General features: G+C 40.1%; 1 protein-coding gene across 3 annotated transcripts in view; it reads left to right on the forward strand.

Moving 5' to 3' along the window:
• Positions 1 to 15,455, forward strand: part of tp53bp2a (tumor protein p53 binding protein, 2a) — a 30,957-nt gene extending 15,502 nt beyond the window's left edge. The window contains exons 6-21 of one of the 3 annotated variants that reach the window (XM_023263904.3): positions 897 to 998; positions 2,048 to 2,222; positions 2,415 to 2,596; positions 2,699 to 2,863; positions 3,048 to 3,086; positions 4,762 to 4,809; positions 6,047 to 6,230; positions 8,769 to 8,891; positions 9,112 to 9,233; positions 9,360 to 9,768; positions 11,050 to 11,906; positions 12,785 to 12,922; positions 13,223 to 13,356; positions 13,630 to 13,796; positions 13,939 to 14,138; positions 14,236 to 15,455. In XM_023263904.3, coding sequence (XP_023119672.2) covers positions 897 to 998; positions 2,048 to 2,222; positions 2,415 to 2,596; positions 2,699 to 2,863; positions 3,048 to 3,086; positions 4,762 to 4,809; positions 6,047 to 6,230; positions 8,769 to 8,891; positions 9,112 to 9,233; positions 9,360 to 9,768; positions 11,050 to 11,906; positions 12,785 to 12,922; positions 13,223 to 13,356; positions 13,630 to 13,796; positions 13,939 to 14,138; positions 14,236 to 14,277 — 3,087 coding nt within the window. In that variant the 3' untranslated portion in view covers positions 14,278 to 15,455. The remainder of the gene's footprint in view (positions 1 to 896; positions 999 to 2,047; positions 2,223 to 2,414; positions 2,597 to 2,698; positions 2,864 to 3,047; positions 3,087 to 4,761; positions 4,810 to 6,046; positions 6,231 to 8,768; positions 8,892 to 9,111; positions 9,234 to 9,359; positions 9,769 to 11,049; positions 11,907 to 12,784; positions 12,923 to 13,222; positions 13,357 to 13,629; positions 13,797 to 13,938; positions 14,139 to 14,235) is intronic. The other 2 variants (XM_023263906.3, XM_023263908.3) reach the window with 2 other exon arrangements.
• Positions 15,456 to 19,984: the final 4,529 nt, after the last annotated feature.

The following is a 19,984-nucleotide window of genomic DNA, read 5'->3' on the forward strand; positions in this document are numbered from 1 at the left end:
CCACATTACTACTTAGCAGGGCTGCATGATTATTGGATTTTAATTATTCTGTGACTAGTGCCATAACCTACATGTGAAGTGTTTAGAGAAAATTGGAAAATTGCAGTGTCTATTGATAAGCTGACATTCAACAAATGACCCTTTTGGGTATGGTTTTATTTATATTTTGCCTCTGGGAGGTATACTGACTTTGGGTGAAGTAGAACTTTATTTTAAGTCTTATTTTGATGCAAAGGTGTGTACATTAGCTGAATTGTAGTACACCATAAAAGTGAAAGCATTGCCATATTTCTTTTAAATATGAAAATGTAATACAGTATTTCGTTCCGAAAGTGAATGAACAAAAATAAGAAATAATTGTGATCTTTGTATTAATCAAAATAATCATACAACCTGCTACTAAGTCATTTCCATTTTCCTCCTTGTAAAAATGTGGGTCATATATTCCATATTAACATAAATTCTGTGACCTGTTGTGTTGTTGTTTTATACGTGACAAGCTAACTTGACAATGTGTCATGGGGTACTAATTAATTAGATTCAGTTCACACACCCTGCAGTGTATAAATGCAAATTACAAATTAATCAGTGAACCATAACATGGACACGACTGTTATTTCATTATTGAGCTGAGAATGATACCTTGAGAAAAAAGCACTCTTTGTATCATGAATTCTGAAATCACAAAAGGCTTACATTTAATCTCTTTTGAGGTTTGAATATGATGGTTAAAGAACTATAATGCTTCCGTAAAGTCTTCACATGTCTTAAGCTTGAGGGCTACACTTTAGTCTTGATTTAGACTTTGACTGTCAATATAATGATTTCACCTCGTATAACAACACAAGGATTAATCATTTTTGTTGTATCCTTTGTATTTGTTTATTGCTACCTAGGTGGCAACACCCCGGATGGACATGACACTGGCCGAGCTTCAAGAGATGGCTGCCAGACAGCAGCAACAGATAGAAGTTCAACAACAACTCCTCGCTTCCAAGGTGCATAAAAAAATGCAAGATGAAAGTGGGTCCACTAGATTGATCAGTAGATACAAGAGATGAAGGAGTTACGTGGTGGAGATGAAAGTAAAAGCCAGATCTGGAGAGAAAAAAATAATGGACAAGACTAAAAAGGGGATTATTATGAGACAGGGGAGTTGGTACACAACACAAAGGTACTGTAACAAGTCTAGTGCACTCACAAAGTTGACAAGTGAGAGTATATGGAGTGGAGGTTGTGACAGACAGGTGAGATTAATGGTGGGTGCCTGTAAGTGTTTATAATTTGAGAAGCCTGAGACAGCTTCCTGCTTTGGCTTCTCACTGTGCAGAGTACATCTGCTATTTGAAGGTCTCTTTTCTCGCTCATGACTGGTTTCTTACTTAGGTCAGGCTTTATTGGTTACTATAAGAAAGACACTTGACAGAAAACAGGCACAATATAATTTATTACTTGAGTGAGAATTTTTCCTCCTACGCATATTTTTGGTTCTTGCTGAGGCCCCCTAAATGTCTATTTTCTGCTGATTCAGGACTATTAACTGTATTAAGACAACTTTGAAAAGGTAAATGGTGAAATTCTCATTGTTTCACTCATTAAATATGTCTGGCAAGCTACAGAGACACTTTCGCATTCAGTTCCAAGTACTGTATGCCTGAGGACAATGAAGCAAACCAAGGAATGTATCTTCCAAGGAGTTAATTACACATAAACACAGTTCATGTGTAATTAACTCTGCATCACCTGAGCAGTTCTGGATCGAGGCAGTGTTGTACTCATCTTGGAACCTGTTTGGGAGAGCACTGTCACATTTATGGCATACCACGTCATAGTTCAAGACTGAAATGTATTCCTGCTTAAAGAAACAGGCACATGAAAAATTTTTCTTTAAACAGCCAGTGGCCCTTTTACTTCAAACCCGCAAACATCTTGCAAGATTATATAGTTCAGGGTCTTTTGTAAGGACCCTTGGAATGCGTTTGTCTAATTAAGTTTAAGTTTCTTACTTTTGTTCAATGCCTACAGTCTCCTGTCTTTTTTTCTGCAGGAGCAGCGACTGCGCTTCTTAAAGCAGCAGGAGCAACGTCAGCAGCAGCAGGCCTCTGAGCAGGAAAAGCTCCAGCGCCTCAGAGAGAACATTGAGAATCAGGAAACTCGTCTCAAGAAGGTCCGTGCCCTCAAGGGCCAGGTGGAGCAGAAACGCCTCAGCAATGGCAAACTAGGTGAGCTCATTGACTGTGTCAATATTGATGGGATGTCTTCTCAGAATATTGTGTGAGTGGTAGCATGAAAGATTTTATTTAAACTAGGTCAAGACTCGATGTGTTTCTGCCAATTCCTGTCTTCATTATATTCTTTGTCCCTCTTTGCATCTTCTCATTTCTCCATCATTGTTGCACACCTTTTCTTTCCAGTGGAAGAGATAGAGCAAATGAACAACCTGTTTCAGCAGAAGCAGAGAGAATTAGTGATGGCTGCGTCCAAAGTGGAGGAACTCAGCAGACAGCTGGATTTGCTCAAAAACGGCAAAATGGACAATTTCCATGACAACCAGAGCTCGGTGGCTGAACTGGACCGCCTCTACAAAGAGCTACAGGTGTGCAAAAATCTAAAAAAATTTAACATTAATATGATATTTGTTTTAAATGAACACAGATGTTATACTAACTCTTCTTCTGTGTTTTATCTTGATGGTCAGCTGAGGAACAAGCTCAACCAGGATCAAAATTCAAAGTTGCAGCAGCAGAGAGAGAGCCTGAACAAGCGAAACATGGAGGTGGCTGCTATGGACAAACGGATCAATGAACTCCGAGATCGGCTGTGGAAGAAAAAGGCAGCCCTGCAGCAGAAAGAGAACTTGCCTGTAAGTGTTATTACAACACAATACCATAAAAACATCGACATAACCTTAATTCTTACTGTGACTGTCACAATTTGTCAGGATACCATTATTCATATGATCTAAAAACTAGCAGAAATGCTTTGAACCAAACTCCCCCTAGTGGCCTTATAATAAGGGCTGTTTGTATCTCTCTTACCTCCGGAAGCCTCAGATTCCCCGGCATTCAGAGCTCAGCCATGTCAGCGTAAGACTCCTCGAACTTTCTGTCCTCTGTGTGGGAAAACAATGTGACCCCCTCACCCGATGGAAGAATCACTTCCTATCTGTCTTTTTCTATTCTTTGATGTTCTTTCTGAGAAAGCTGGTGGGGATTGATCATTGTTCTGATCATTTAACATATTTTGCATCCGAGTTTACTCTCCCACTTCCTCACTCAGCTGTATTTTCAGTCCCATTTGGCAGAAACAAGTCCTGAAGATGAGAGAGGAGTAATGAGTGCAGACGATGATCAGACATTCAGGAATGTCAGTGGAGATTTTATCTTCTGTGGTTGCACTCTTGAAAGAAACAAAAGTTGAATAACCAGTATTCTTAAAATAAAAGACAATTTTACTAAAAATAATTAAAAAAAAAAAAAAAAAAAAAAACTATATAAAATACATAGCAGGATTCAACACATCGTAGAAGTCAGCAGGCTGAATAATTCAGATTTTGGTGAGGCCAAGACGCGTGTTAAGGTTTTGGTTCTGAGCTCGCTCCTGGGTGTCTCCCTGATCCTCTACTCCTCTCTCCCCTTTCCAGGAGTTGTTTTGGACACAAGTTGCCATGAGACTGTGAATAAGAGTCCACAGACTAGTTGATGAAACAGACTGTGAGGAAGAAAAATTAACATGTTCACTGCTTGAGGTTAAATGCTTGTGTGGTTAGAGCAAGGATATGAGGGTGAAAATACAACCTAATCATCCTGATTGATGATGGATGATTTCATGGTTTCACCTTTTTAAATTACATGAGTCATTTTACCCTGTCCTCTGTGCCATTTTATAATTATGTTTTCCTAATCAGGTCCATTTTCTCTCATATAATTAGGGTGTTTTATTGACTTTCAGTAATAACTTTTCTTCTTTCCACCAAATTAAAATTGAGTCTATTAACTATAAAAATTGTGTTTTCATGTGTTGTATATGCAAAAATAGTCCTAGGAGTATTTAGTATACAGTGTTTACTAAACAAATGCAGTGTACAAGATCTAAAGTGGCCTATAAGTTAGAACTTTAATAATAAATGTTATAATGGAGTTTTAGCATATCCCTGTGAAGCTCTGCCAGAGGCTTTTTTAAGATGTATGCGCAACTTGTGTCCTACTTTAAACCACAACAACTTCTCTTTTAATATCCCCTTTATATGTTTAAAAAAGTAGGGACAGCACATAGAGGTATTTGCATGTGTGTTAGCATTTGTGTGTGTGTGTGTGTGTGTGTGTGTGTGTGTGTGTGTGTGTGTGTGTGTGTGTGTGTGTGTGTGTGTGTGTGTGTGTGTGTGTGTGTGTGTGTGTGTGTGTGCGTGCGTGATTTCAAGATGAAGACCTGAATAGGCCCTAGAGAGGAGGTGATTTACCCACACCCTCCCTAGAATCGTAATGAGTGAGCCTTTTTCACACCAGCACAAAGACACACCACATCCAAACTGCTCTCTCCTCCAACCAAACAGCAAGCGCCTGGCTGACATCACCCAACAAACACATCTAACCGTACTGACTGAGGAGAGGTAGTCTGAGAGCTGCCAGCGGAGAGCCATCCCACACCATCTTTGTCACACAATTCAGGAAACACTGAGAAAAGGCTAATATTAGATTGGAAAAGGGAGATTATTTGGTCATTTGAACTGCTGTTGCATGTTTGTGCTTTTGTTTTCTCAAGAATGGCTATCCTGGTAAAGAGAGGGCTTCAAAAGACACTCATCTTCAGGTAACTAAACTAGTATTGGAGCTGTGCATATGTATCTGTTTTCTTTTCAGTCCTATCTTTTAAATGTGATTTGGCATTTCAGATTCCATTAGCTTTTGTATTAGTTTCACTTTTGTTTCAAACAAAGTGTACCATGTTCATTTTGAAGGCACAGTTTCTCATATTGCCATTGTCTATAAAAAAAGATTTTTTGTAGGATTTGAGTTATAACAACTTAAACCAAGTTTGACATGAAAGTTAGTCAGCTTGTTAGGTTTGGGATGTATAAAGGCATGTTATCCCTCCATAAGATATTGTATCAATGATGAAAGCACTGTCTTCTAACTTCAAGATTTCTATTATTCATTTTTAGATTTACCATATTAAAGGTTGTGCTATCAGTATGTATTTTATATCACCTGTAACCCACACTCTAAGAAATCATTGTGTATTGAAACTGCATTCCCCTGCGACATGCTTTATAAAAAACACCGTGCTCTTCAGATAAGAGAGTATAAATACTTGATAAACATAACATCAGTAACTGCATTCCATGTGCTTTCTTTAAGAATTGTACTAATTTAGGAATAAATAAGCAGAAGTCACAAAAAGTATGGGTGATTGCCTGTTTGTGGCATTTACACACAGTTATGGTGTTTACAGAACCATGTAAATGTATTAATAGGCCACCAAATCATGGGTATAAATTATTACTTCTCTCAGTTTCTTCATGACGGTGCACTTCAAAAACTGAGTGTCTCACTGAAATGACCTTTCTTCTAGCACCACCCACAAGAAAGAAGAAAAACTCCCTTGTAAATCTTTGAATACTGATATGTTCAACAGAATAAAATGTTTTGAGGAAAAACATGACCTCCTCTGGTGCCCCCCACAGGCCAAAGTTTTACCCTCTTAGTGGAAAGGATTTAAGAATATCAAAATTACCTTCCCATGTTTCATCCTACACATATTTTGTTTTGTTCAGCAATGAAAATCACAGCCTTAGTGTGCTGCTGTTACTTTTATTCTTGTTGATTAGTGTCTCAATGTTAATCATTTCAGCATGCTTTCTGTGATACTCACCTTATCTCAACAGTTTATGGTTTTGGTTGCCATTTCCTCATCTACACATTTTTGTATCTGAATAGTGTGTTTTCTCTCTTTCCTTCTCTCCGCTGTAGTGCACGATATTTAAAAATATTTAAATATTCTGCATTCTGTTTTTTTTCTTTCTCTTTCCTGTCCTTTCACTTTACAGCAGCCCTCTGATGGCCAAGCTGGACAGCAGTCAGGTCCGTCTCGTGTGGCAGCGGTCGGTCCGTACATCCAGTCGTCCACTATGCCCCGGGGCCCAGTGAGACACGATCTGCTTGTGAAACCAGCCTACCCAGACGGCACTGCTACCCTACCAGCCCACGACCCGCAGAGCAAGGCCGGGACAGGTGAGCAACCAGATACAACATACTGTCTGCAGCCTTTCACCTCGTAACTCAAGCCTTTTCCTTTCAGACTATGACTCGGATCTCTGACTTGGCAGCAGGCTTCCACTTTGTCCCATTTGTGATTTACATATAACGTAGCTAAAAGTGGCAATTGCTGAGTCTGCAACAGCCCTCTCAACAACAGAGTAAAGCTAAGAAAAGCTAAATAAATGAAACTCCAATTTTCAGTAATAATGGCTTCTCAACTACTAAGTGCTCTCAATTAGTTTTCCCTGTGTTTTTTGTTAATGCCACCGTTCAGTTGGCTATGTTTCTGTGATGGAAATGTGACAACACTGTACTGCCTTCAGCAGGAGCTGACGAGTCTGAGACAGCTGCTGGTTTTGATGTCGCTTTGAGCTCTGAAGGTAGCTTGTTACCTACTGGTTGGTGTGTTGTGATGTAGCATTGCTGAGTTTAAACATCAGAATCTTTTTTTCAACTCTGCTGACATTTTCTGAAAAAGCTGATAAGGTTTGCAGTGTGTGAAACTGTTTTTGAACCTGTGTTTTTATAGCCATCTCTTTGTGCCTTTCTTCACATAAGCTCATTCTTCTCTTGTCTTTGGTGTGTGTAGGGAGTTATTTGCACCCAATGAATATAGTAGATATTTCAAGTAATGCTCCCTTTGTTAACAGACGGTAAGGAAATATAACAATAGTGTAGTTCCTTCTGCTCTGCTTTCAATGTTTAGCTTAGTTGTTTTTTAAAAGCAAACACGTTGTAGATAAACTAAGAATTGACTCACCAGGCAGATTAGAGATTAGACTTTATTACAGCATTATTTTCAGGTTAGTCCTCAGTAACTACCATTTCAATGTCTGATTTAAAACCTGAAAACGATGATTGGGCACGCCTGACATTGATTTTGAACACATACAGAACACCTGATCTGAAAGGTAATTTTACAGAATGTGTTGCATTACAAATAAAAACAAAATCAAGTTGAGTGTGGTTGAAGTCCTTATTCTCTTTTGAAATCAAGTTTGAAAGATGGTACAGAGTAAGTTGTTGCTGCAGCAGCACCCCCTCCCTGTGGACTGCAGTAACACGTGTCCTGTGTAATGGAGTTGAAAGTCTAGCCAAACCTATGACAGGCCAGAGCAACATTTGAAGATATTTTTAATGCCATCCTCCACACAGTTATTCTTTCTCATGTGCTCCATCTCTGAGTTCTTCTCTTAGCCCTGAACAATTCCTTCAGTGGATAGTGAGCCAGTAGTGTGCTACTGTTATTAAATATGAATGATTCAACACCAAAATTAGTCGTTGTAGAACAACAGCAGAAGGGATGCCCCCTCCCTCATTCCCCCTCTAACCTCCTCCTGATCTTGTGTTTTCCTATTTAAAGCAAAATCCACATACAGGAAGTAAAAGTAATAGGTTTTTCCTCAGTCTGTCATGTTGTTGCACGCAATTATTTCTGCATGCTGAGTTGATTTGCAGCACAGAAAGAAGAGAGATAGGGATGGGCGGAGATGCAGAAGAATCTACTCTTACTATACACCCACTCGCAGTTCCTCTCTGCCAGGGATAGTATCAGGCAGGATCCTGGGGGTTGTGCTGGTCACTGCATGGCCCCTGGGCGGGGGGGGGCCCTTGCTTGGGCCAAACCAACATCATGTCTAGAGCAAAGGGGGATCTGGAGCTTTAAGGCTACTTTGTTTTTCTTGTCTTTTTGAATGCATCTGCCTCAGAAGCCATGTTCTTGCTTAAGCCTCTGAAAGAGCTGCGGGCTAAGAGAAAAGGTACACACTTGTGTTTGTATGTGTGTGCATATGTCCCTCTCAATAGCTTTAGGTGTGTTAACTCTTTATGAGTTGTCTTTACTGAAAGAGATGAAAAGATAACATTTTTAAATGATTTCTTTGCTGAATATTTGGTCCTGTTTGCTTGTTTTGTTGCTGTGTTAAAGCGTGCTTGTTCAGCTCTCTCACTTCTTTTTCTGCAGCTCTAAATGGGTCAGTTGGAACAAACACATAACCTTCACTTGAACTGACATTCTGTGTGGATTGTGACCAACACAATCTGGTTTTGTCTGCAAAATGTGTGCTTCTTGATGTATTTGTACAACTCCTCTTCAGAGGAAACACTTAGCTACAGTCTGCAGACTGTGATGGAAATCGTCGCGTTTGTACTATCTTTGATGTTATGTTACTCTTGTTTGTTGAAAAAGTCCCATGTTTTTGTGGCTCATCAGACTGAATATCTGCAGACATCTGGCTTGGTCTTAGTCAGCCAACCAAAAACAGCAAACGATGAACAAAGGGGGAGGAAAAAGGCTACAAAATATGCAGTATTTTCCCCTCAAAAACCCTAAATTGTTTGCTCTTTGTGACTCTGCACGGCACAAAGCTTTGTGAACTTTGTGTTTGTAAAACAATGACTGAAACCGCTTCTCACTATGTGTGTTGGTGCTTTATTTTATCTGTCTTTCTGTTTAAAATCCTGTGGTATGCAAAAGTGTACATCTTCCGTTATCCTCTGCTGGTCCCTCAGGTCTTCAGCCGTCCAAACTGGCAGACTGGAGCTCTTCAGGTCCAGAATCCAACAGCAATGGTCATGGTCCAGCCTCAACACTGCCACGAATGACTTCTCACTCCAACTCTAATGCAGAACAAGGTAAGAAACATACATACATGCATGCTAACACCATATGCACATATAGCATTTCCACAGAAAAAGAGCTGTAATTTCTTCCTGTTACTCCAAAAACTGTAGCTGTTGATAAGACAGAACAAATGCTTCCAAAAGGGGTTATGCTCTGTCCCTTCATAGAATCAAACCATGTCTGAACATGAGACAAAACTGATTTCTGCCTCTGCATGTGCTTTGTGGTTAGATGACTCAGAACTGAAGAGAGACAGGAAGGTGCGTCCATTTTCCATGTTTGAGCCAACAGAGGTTCCAACTACCTCCCTTCGCAAAAACCAGAGCAGTGATGACCTGGTCAGGGATGCTCAGGTAGGAGAAATGGAAAACACACACCTTGTTTCATCACAGGAAAAAAGTCCCTTTTGAGATTCATTTGTTACCAGTAAAAATGCACTCGAGCTTCTAATTTTCTGTCTTTCTCTTCTCTGAACTCAGTCTGCTCCCAAGGCTCCAGTCAAGGTGCCTCCCCCTGTCCCCACCAAACCAAAAGGCCCTGGTGTTGTGCCCTACGGCAAACCCGGCCTCAACACAGGAACATTCCCTAAAGCCAAGCCCCATAGCCAGCAGCCCACAGCTGCCCAGGGCCGCAGCCCTCTCCCACCCTCCCAAAGCCAGACACTCCCCCTTCCCTCCAAGCAGGACACTCCACCAGCAGCCACAGTACGCCCCTTTACCCCAGAGCTGCCCTCGTCCAAAGATGCCAGCCTGAGCAAGCCACAGACGTTAGCGGCCAGCTCCATTTACTCCATGTACACGCAGCAGTCTGGCTCAGGGAAGCCCTTCCAGCCTAGTGTGCAGGGTGTTCTGAACAGGGCTCAAACCCGCACCAATGGATTTGTCAGCGGTAAGAACATCTGTTGTATTGTTATCTGTAAACCTAGTGTTTAATCTAACCATGCAACAGGGCATCCAGTGGTTAAACAATCTTTGGTTATACGATGCATTTAGCTGTATTACATATAGAAAAGGAGGAGGGAAAAGAGGGTTCTGTGTCCCTTTGAGCAGAAGGAACATTAAAGCTGAAGACTCACCATTGAGTATAAAAAATATGTTATGCCTGTGTCAGATCTAAACGCAAGAGTCTAGTTGTAAACAAGGGTAAAGTAAAGTAGTATGCTGTGTCACTTGAGTTATATTCAGGGCAAGGTAAATCTGCTGCAGGCCAACATACTCAACAAGAAAATATTCACACGTCACTGACCAGAGGAGCAGCTAGAGAGGCAAAGCCATCTGTTACATCTCCCCTTAGCAAACACGGTCACAGGCAACCATACCTGCTGTTATGGACTTAAATTGTGGAAATAAAATGGAAGCAGTTCTTCTAAAACACTCTGAGACTGTCCTGCAAATTTCTTGTAATACACACTTGCTCTGGAGGAAGAATACAATTTTATTTTAGAAAAACTTTTAAATGAAACGGTAGGAATTGGGTAATTACACTAGAGACTTCCTCCTGCACCAAGAGACATGGAAAAGACAAATTACAGAAATCACATACGTTTGTTTTAGAGAATACATAAAGCTGTGCAGAAGAAGTCTAATATGAATTTACTTAATTAATTTTACAGTAATATAGACAAACCTGGTATTACATCTAAAAAACTGAAAACTTTGTCATTTCAGCATTATGAGTTTTTGGCTTTGAAGACGCTTATTTTCAAAGACAAATAATGACAACAGTAAATGACTCTGTTAAACATTGTCTACCAGTGTTGCCCTGAACCAATAATTTATGTCAAATACAAACTATCCATTAGCTGCAGGTTGACAAACTGGTACAAACGAGATTTACAGTCATAATTGTTAAAACTCTCACAGTCTAGCTATGTCAGGTGTCAGGGTTAAAAACAATATGTAATGCTTAATTTGCAGTATGACTTTCATTTTATTCGTACATTTTAAAGGCTGTGATAGAGAGGCTCCATCCTCTAATTAGCATGCTATCATATTTACTGGTTTTGTCACTTATGATCGGTAGGGCAAGTTTAACAAATCTGTTTCACTAAACTGACAAATCAAAGCAGGGAGAGGAGAAGTGAAAGTAGGCCAAGAAAGGTTCATGTAATAATTAACACAAGCTTGCATCTCTACAGTCTTTAAACTTGTTTCCTCTTTCTGTTTGTAGTCTATGGTAAACCAGTGATACCTGGTGGAGGCTCTCAGCATCTAGAGAACCCCTACCTAGAGCGTCGCTCCCCTGCCCCAGAAGCTGAAGTCGATCACAGTGGAGCCAACAATGCGGGTCCCAGTGCGTCTGAGGGCCCACCGCCAGAAACAGAGCGCATCCCACGGCCCCTCAGCCCTACCAAGCTGCTTCCCTTCATTTCCAACCCCTACAGGCATCAGAGTGATGGTGATCTGGAAGCCCTGAGAAAGAAGCTCTACAACGCCCCAAGGCCCCTGAAAAAACGCAGCTCCATCACAGAACCAGAGGGTCCCGCAGGACCCAACATTCAGAAACTCCTCTATCAGAAGACCACACTGGCAGCTATGGAAACCACTGTGACCACACCAACCACTCCCACATACGCTGGTGAAGTAGAGAAGGCAGCGAATGGATCTGTGGGGCCACATGGTCCAAGCCCTCAGAGTGGCTCAGAAAACCGCCCTTCAGAAGCAGGACAGAGTTTAGAAGGAGGGCAGCTTCCTCCTCACATCCCAGGTGCTAATGTTCCCATGCCAGTCTCTGCTGAACAGACCAAACCACCCTTAGTTATCCCAGAGAGTGAGGACATTATCCCCCCTCCTCCACCATCCCATCCAGCCCCTAGGCCAGGTGATGCTCTTTTCCCCCCGCCACCCCCTGCTGATTTGGAGGATACGATGCCCAACCTTCCACCTCCACCTCCAGAAGGCTTCTTGGAAGAGTTCCCTCCCTACCCACCACCCCCTTATCCCAGTGGAGCAGAGCAGGATAGCTTGGGAGAAGACACCTTTAACATGAAGGCACCTGAGGTCACTGGACAGGTCACTCTGCCACCGGTATGAATCACTACCTTGAACTCCTGAATCCCAATTAATATGTGACTCTCAGCTGTTTGTTCTTCAAAGCTGTTACATTGATGGCATAAAGGGTCCTGGTCATCAGAGTCCACAGTAGAGATTACCCTTGTTTGCCTATGTGCTACGTGTGTTTTTTAAAATCCGCTCACATGTTTGTTTGTTAGGTCCACAGGGGGGGAGGTCATGAGTTAGAGTTTGTGCGTATTCTACATTTCTGTGACATGCTGGTGAACAGCAGTGACCTGATCTGATGTTATATAATTGAAAAATCCCTGTTCAGTACTGCTTTTGTTTTGGCTGAAAATGGGCCTTATTCTGCTCACACTAAGCGGATGCCCGTAGCACTTTCCCCCATTTACTAAGACGCACTCTGAGATGAAAATAAACTCCAGTTTGAATTTTCTTGTTGCTAAGCTGCTCCTTAAGCGGTTTTGATAGTGAATTGGCAGTTTTTTTTCTCCATGAAAGAACAAACCAATGAGAAATCAGTGTTATGACCCATATTCCCTTGGATTCCTCGTTTTGTCCCCACTACTTAAGACCAATTTAAATACTGAAGAACTTTACTTCTGTGGATGGTAGTTGTCCCTAATCATGTTGCATAATCAAGGTTTTAAAAGGAATGAGTTCATTTTTTTCTGCTCATAAATGGGATTAGCGATGTGCTAAGAGCTGGAAAAACAAGTCACTCCTCTGCTCAGTCCAGACTGAGCACAACTGAGAGTGGACACCTCAGCAGGACACACTTCGGGAGAAGACTTTAGCAGGCTGATGTTTGAGATTTACAGTTCTCTCCTATGGTTATAATGACTGTTGAGGATAATTTCTGTGATCTGAAATCATGATTGTGTCTTTAGGGAAAGAGGACCAATTTGCGCAAGCCTGGCTCTGAACGCATCGATCACAGCATGAGAGTCAAATTCAACCCACTGGCTCTGCTGCTGGACTCGTCTCTGGAGGGAGAGTTTGACCTGGTTCAGAGAATCATCTATGAAGTAAGACATTTCTTTTCTCCACAGAAAACGTATGCCATGTATTTGAAGTTTTGCTTAATTAAATTTCTTTGCTGTTCGTTGTTTGTTTTTGTGATAGTAATCTCTCTCTCTCTCTCTCTCTCTCTCTCTCTCTCTCTCTCTCTATATATATATATATATATATATATATATATATATATATATATATATATATATATATATATATATATATATATATATGATAGATAGATAAAAAAGAGGTTACTATTTTTTTACTATTTACTAAGTCTGTCCCCCATTATCACAATGTCTCAATCACAGGTGGAGGATCCCAGTCAGCCCAATGATGAAGGAATCACAGCTTTACACAACGCCGTCTGTGCTGGACACACAGAGATTGTCAAGTTTCTGGTTCAGTTTGGTGTCAATGTCAATGCTGCTGACAGTGATGGCTGGTGAGTTCACTCCTGATTTGACACAGTTGTTAAACAAGTAGTTCACATGATAATTTTTTTCAAGTTGAATCTTAATAAGTCCGAACAAAATCTTGCTGTATGAACAACATGAATGTTGTGCGCTTAGCTCTGACTGTTACCGAAATCTAGTTGTTATATTCAAGATCTTGAATGCTTAGCACTACTCTTCACTGTTATAAATGTTTTTCTTTAATTTCTAATATTCCTCTTCTCTGTTCTTTCTGTTTCTTTTGAAATATCCCTTTAATTTAGGACCCCTCTGCACTGCGCTGCATCCTGCAACAATGTCCAAGTATGCAAGTTCCTGGTGGAGTCTGGTGCAGCAGTGTTTGCTATGACTTACAGTGACATGCAAACAGCAGCTGATAAATGTGAAGAGATGGAAGAGGGCTATACCCAGTGCTCTCAGTTCCTTTATGGTCAGTAAAATCTATTTTGTATCATTCCTTTATCAGTTCTCATCATTTTCCTGTGTTTCCAATGTTGTGTATTATCTACTGTGCTTAAGGCTTCAATGTGCTAATTATTTTTCTATGGGATTTTACATCCGTCTTTCAACAGGTGTGCAAGAGAAGATGGGTATCATGAACAGAGGTGTGGTCTACGGTCTGTGGGACTACACTGGGGAGAACCCAGATGAGCTCTCCTTCCGTGAGGGAGACTGCATGACCATCATCCGCAGAGAAGACGAGGATGAGATTGAATGGTGGTGGGCACGAATGGGCGACACTGAAGGTTACATTCCCCGCAACCTCTTAGGGGTGAGTTTGGGAGTCACAATAATTGTAGTGATGTGTGTGTGTGTTTGTTTATGTACAAGTCTGCAGTGTTGACACGTGTTCTTGTTGCCTTCAACAGCTCTACCCCAGAATAAAACCAAGACAGAGATCCCTGGCTTAAAACACAAAGATCCCTGCACATTTCCAGTCTGGCAGAACTCTCCAAAAAAACACACAATATACAAACACACAGGCTTTAACAGACTGGGGAAGAAAAGGGCACTCCTGAAATGAAGAAACAAGGACAGACCAAACAATATGAAGGATCAGCAATTCCTGGCACTTTTCTTTATCTTCAACAGAGGGATTCTCCTTTGCTTATTTTCCCAGGCCACACTGTGTACTGAGTACTTAAGACACTAATCGCTGCGTTTTCCTTTATTCCACTGTTTTTGTATTTAGTGTCTGAATCTATTTCCGAAGTGACAGAAACTCAAATGTTGGGATGTAAATGGAACAAGCGGTATTTTTATCCCCAGAAAGTGATTTTTACTCTTTTGACTAGTCTTTTAAAACTTGTCGTCAGGGGTACTGGTTATTTTCTAACACACCTGGGCCTCTACATTGCATGAGGTGAATGAGTGGATGATGATGCTTTCGAAATGCTGTTACCATGACAATCATTAGGGGCTTGTTTCCTGTTGTATGTGCTGAGTAACTGTGCCTCTGTGTAACTGCACTGGAGGTGTACAGTTTCAGTTGTGGTCACCATTTTCCCGGCTAAACAAATGGCGGTGGGAAAACGGTGATGAAGCTTTCGATTGATCACTTGCTGTTCACTCTGTGGTCGATGATACCCAGAAAGCCAGTCTGCTTTCCTGCATTGGCATGTGGTTGAGATACCATAGATAATGTATACATTTATTTCTGTCACACAAACTAGCGAAACGTGACTGTAGGAATTATATTGTTATGAAAACTGACTTTCACACTCATAAGAGACCCTTTAAACAAGAAGGAGATACCATGCAGTATGAATATTAAGATTTTATTACAGCCATTCCATTGCAGTCCAGTAATGTAAGACAGCAAGGCTGATATCAGAAACCTTGCCGTTTTGTAGCAGTCATTAAGAGCTGTCACTCTGTATTGTAAAGTCACAACATTGTCCAAGTCAAATCATGTCTTAAATGCAAAAAAATATATATAACAAAATCTCAAAACTCAACTCATCACATATGTCAGTGCAGATGTATTTATTTTTGTTACATTTTTCCTTAGCCCTTTTGTCAGAACTATAACCACAAGTGTACTGTAGTATTTCAAATATTGACAATAAAATACTTTGTACTAAGGTCATCTTATGTTGTTTCTGACCACAAATGCAATTTTATTTAATGTTCACTTCATGGTCATAATAGCAAAAAGGCACCTGTTTGATGTTGTATTGGATTAATTCAACTCCATGCATATTGCTCATATATGCTGCACTTGTTAACTTGATAACAAATGTTATTTAAACGCTTGACTTACGTCTACATTCAGCAAATAAAAGAGCTCTTATTCCCTTGTTAGAGTATGTTTGCTGCCCTCTGCTGGACAGGAGGTGAAGCTTTGACCTCCACAAACAATCACCTCAAGTGTTGCAGAATGTAGCACTTGATTCAGACAGACATTAACAAAACGATTCCTGAGCATCTGTTTTATTGCCACATATCACAGCTTCATGCAAGTACATTGAAGCGATATCCAGAGGTGAAAGAAGTACTCAGATCCTGGGCTTATGTACCAATACTGCAGTGTGGAATTACTCATTGCAAGTAAAAGTCATGCATTTTAATGTATATGAAAGTACACAAGTTTAATCATCAAAATATTTACAAAGTGCCAAAATTTAAAATACTCATGCTGAATGGCATCTTTTAGGATTAAATAAATGATTGGATCATAATTATTGATGCATTAATGTGTTCATCACTTCAATGCTGGAGTTGGTACCACTTTTTATAGTTCATTTGCTGGGGAGCTTATGAATTCCTCCTCAGAGATCAATAAAGTTTTGTTTAAATCTGTAAGATTCCATTCTATTTAACTGTTGATTGTGTTTTGTGTTATTAAGAATCTGCAACGTGACATAAGTTATCAAATATATCAAATAATGCAGTGGAGTGAAAAAGACAATATTTGTCTCTGAACTGCAGTTGAGTCGAACTACAAAGTTACAGAGAATGGAAATGTTAAAACAAGCTACTGTATGTAGGCATGTGTCATTTTGTTTTCCTGTATTGTCACTTTAGGAAAATAACAGGCAGTCAAAGAGAATACTGTAGCTGGACTAGCATGTGCAAAATCGAGTGACATTTGCTGAATCCCACTTTAACACAATGGATTTAAAACTATTTTAAATAAAATAAATCTCTATCTGTAGTATAAACACTGCTGAATGGATGAATGATGTGTTTCTAAATTACTGGCCTTGTAGCTTTTTGTGGAAACATTTATTGACTTCAAAGAATTTTTCAGTGAGTTTTCACACAGTCTGAGTTTTTTTGAGGACACAGCAAATAGCAGCTATTAGTGGAAACATTGTTGAATTCCTGTAGGCATGTGTGCCATTTTCTGTTTTCTGTATGAGGTGACATGATGACAGGTGTTTTTAATTACCCAGGTGTTCCATATTGCATTAATTGTGCTACTGTCAAAGCCAATCCCAACAAACATTATTAACACTGGAGCAGGCAAGACATTGGAGACAGTAAAGAATGTTCCCTCCTTCCTTTGACTTCAGTGTCAGTGTTGCTGAAATATAATTCCTTTTACCCATCTCTCTACGAATGAGAGCATACAGCCAAGCAGTATTATGCAAAGGGAATAATATAGTAATTAGTGTACAGTATTTGTTTTTCTCTAACCATCATGATGGTAATTTGTGGCACTCATATCTTCTGCAGGGTAAACAAATTATAAATCTGAAGTGATATGTTCAGAGGAGGTTCATCTGAGACTCTTTGTAATTGTGCTGATTCTACCGTCCACATGGGCTGGAAATAGGATATTTAGAGATACAAGGAAAGGCTTACAAGTGATGCTACAGAAATTACACAGATGATGATTCAACAAGACTGCACAAATGCACAGATTCCTAGCGACTAACTTTAGCAATAACATTACACATCAGCAACGTTTACCATCCCCTCTGCCTTAATTGAGTGTGGATACTAATTTTTTCTAATTAGTATTAAACAAAAATTAATGCTAGGCTGATGAGAATGTAATTAGATTTTCATGTAGCTAGTCACGGGAGGCAATTAGTTTTGGTTTTTTTTTAATCTTATGGAGATGTGAAATATAAAGCAAGAGGGTCAACAAACTTTCTCCAACTCCTGAGATAGTTGTGGCCGTTTCAGTCTTAAACACAAATGCCTTTGTGTAGATTGTCTTTCATACAGATCGTGCTAATTCTGGGTGCTTTAGTAAAAGGATTTTGGTCCAACTCTCATCCAAGACACTTCTTCAGTTCTAACTGACTGATGGAGAGCAACAGATATACATTGTCATCTTCATCTCACATGGCTAATGACCTGTTAACTCCCCATGACCCAGAGGTCTCGAGGTGTGGATGGTTGTGAGATTGCCAGGTCAAGACTACATTATATGTATCTTCTAAGGGATAGCATAGACCCCCCTCTTTTGTTTAGTGATGGGTGTTCCAGGTTAGCGTTGATGACTTCTTCCACGCCTTTCTCCAACCACTGGACAGTAAAGACAAATGGTTTGGAAGGGAGTGTTAAACTGGAACAACCATCTCTAAACATCTACAGCGTCACTTATCAGGTACCTACAATGCATTCCTGAGATCTCACTCTACAAGGTTCCACCACTATCTATATCTTCAGTCATTCCTACTTTCCCAACCATTCACACTTGTGTCATAGCTAATTTTTGGGCCATTAGCCATTTGATTTGGGGTTGACAATGTATATCTTAGATTTCCCGTCAAGCAGTTAGAACTGAAAATGCCTCTTGGGTGAGAGCTAAGACATCTTAAAGTCCATTTTCCTTCTGCTGAAGCTCTAAAGACAACCACACACCATTCCTATATTTGGTAGGCTTCATCCTCCTAGTACCATGAACAGTTGTGGAAACTGAGGATAGATATTTAAGACTAAAGCAAACAGACATTTAAACCAGATAATGATCCGTAGTGGTACAATTTTGCATGATCATAATCTCAGGCTGGATTATGAAAGTAATTAGTTTCCTCAGTTAATGCAACTTATATCCAAGTCAAGTCATGATTCTGAAACTTCTATCGTTATTGTTAACAAGGACACTCCAGGACAAGAGAGTTGCACCTTGTGATGTGACTGTAGCATACCTATTGTGTGTCTACATATAAACCACACCAGAACCGCTTTGGGGACCACTGTTGCCATGGTGACGGGCATTAGCGAAACTCTTTCCATCGCGTGTTTCAGTGAAGTTCTTCTGCAGTTTCCCTTGGAGAGCTGTATGGGGTTAATGCAGCTGGATGTTTGAGACATAATCCCTACGCTGCACAAATCCCCCTGATGGATTGGAGTAAGGAGCTGAGATAAAAGGCTGAATTCAACATCAACACTGCCCACCGAACATGACTAACTGTATTCATAATTGATACATACATCCATAATGGATTAAAAGTTCTGTATAAATGAGAGAGGCAGTCATAAGTAATATGACAGATAGCTGCTGTTGTTTCCTTTCCTAATCAGAGCTCTCATTGATCTCTCCACTACACTAGTATGAGCCCTTTGTGTTTTCATGAGCGCTGCAAAGACCCGCAGGGTGTGTGCACACAGATAAAGGTCTGATCGGTTTACTGGTGCTGTGTGCAGTATAATAGCTAAAGTCCCATGTACTGTACATCCCCTCTGGGCATCTTACTTAATTGCGTTTGTGCATCTCTGGGAAGAGGAACTGGGGAGACTGATGGAGCCAGTTTCCCTCACAGGCACCTTCATTAAGTGTTGAGCTCCTGTGTACATAACATCCACACTCACTGGGCTGCGAGATCTGCATCACTATGAATTTCTGCTCATTTAGAAATGCAAGAATCATATTTTTACCCAAGGGCCTGGATGCAAGAGAGGCGAAGAAATAGATGAGTAGCCGCACGTGGAATTATATCTGCATGTCTGAATGTGAGTAATGGGACTTCCACAAGCAACCACAATGCTTTAATAAAGATAAAACTTAGAGCAAAAGCCACAGTGACAGCTTTAGTTTGTCTTACAAACATCCACCACCCTCTGTAAATCTGCAATTAGCATATATCAGCTTATATTTAAACCTTTTCCAATTCATGTGGTGAAAATGTATTTGTTTTTTTCTTACTACAGTTTGAAAACCAACTAAATGTTGTTTAAGTCTGGCTTGGTTTGTCCGTATTGGTTTACAGATCAAAATTAAACAAGATTTTAATGTTTTCCATGAAAACTCACACTTTTATTCATGTGCTAACATAATTGCACAAGCGTTTTCTAATCATCAATGAGCCTTTCAACACCATTAGCTAACACAATGTAGCATTAGAACACAGGAGTGATGGTTGCTGGAAATGTTCCTCTGTACCCCTATGGAGATATTCCATTAAAAATCAGCCGTTTTCAGCTAGAATAGTCATTTGCCACATTAACAATGTCTAGACTGAATTTCTGATTAAGTTAATGTTATCTTCACTGAAAAAAAATGCTTTTCTTTCAAAAAATAATAACAATTCTAAGTGACCCCAAATTTTTGAACAGTAGTGTTTATATAGTCATGGCTGTACGCTCTTCAAAAACAATATAAAAAGATGTTTTTATATTAGTTTAATTTTGACCATTTATCAAGAAAAACTTAGAGCA

This window comes from Amphiprion ocellaris, chromosome 16, assembly GCF_022539595.1.
Source record: "Amphiprion ocellaris isolate individual 3 ecotype Okinawa chromosome 16, ASM2253959v1, whole genome shotgun sequence".
NCBI lineage: Eukaryota > Metazoa > Chordata > Actinopteri > Pomacentridae > Amphiprion > Amphiprion ocellaris.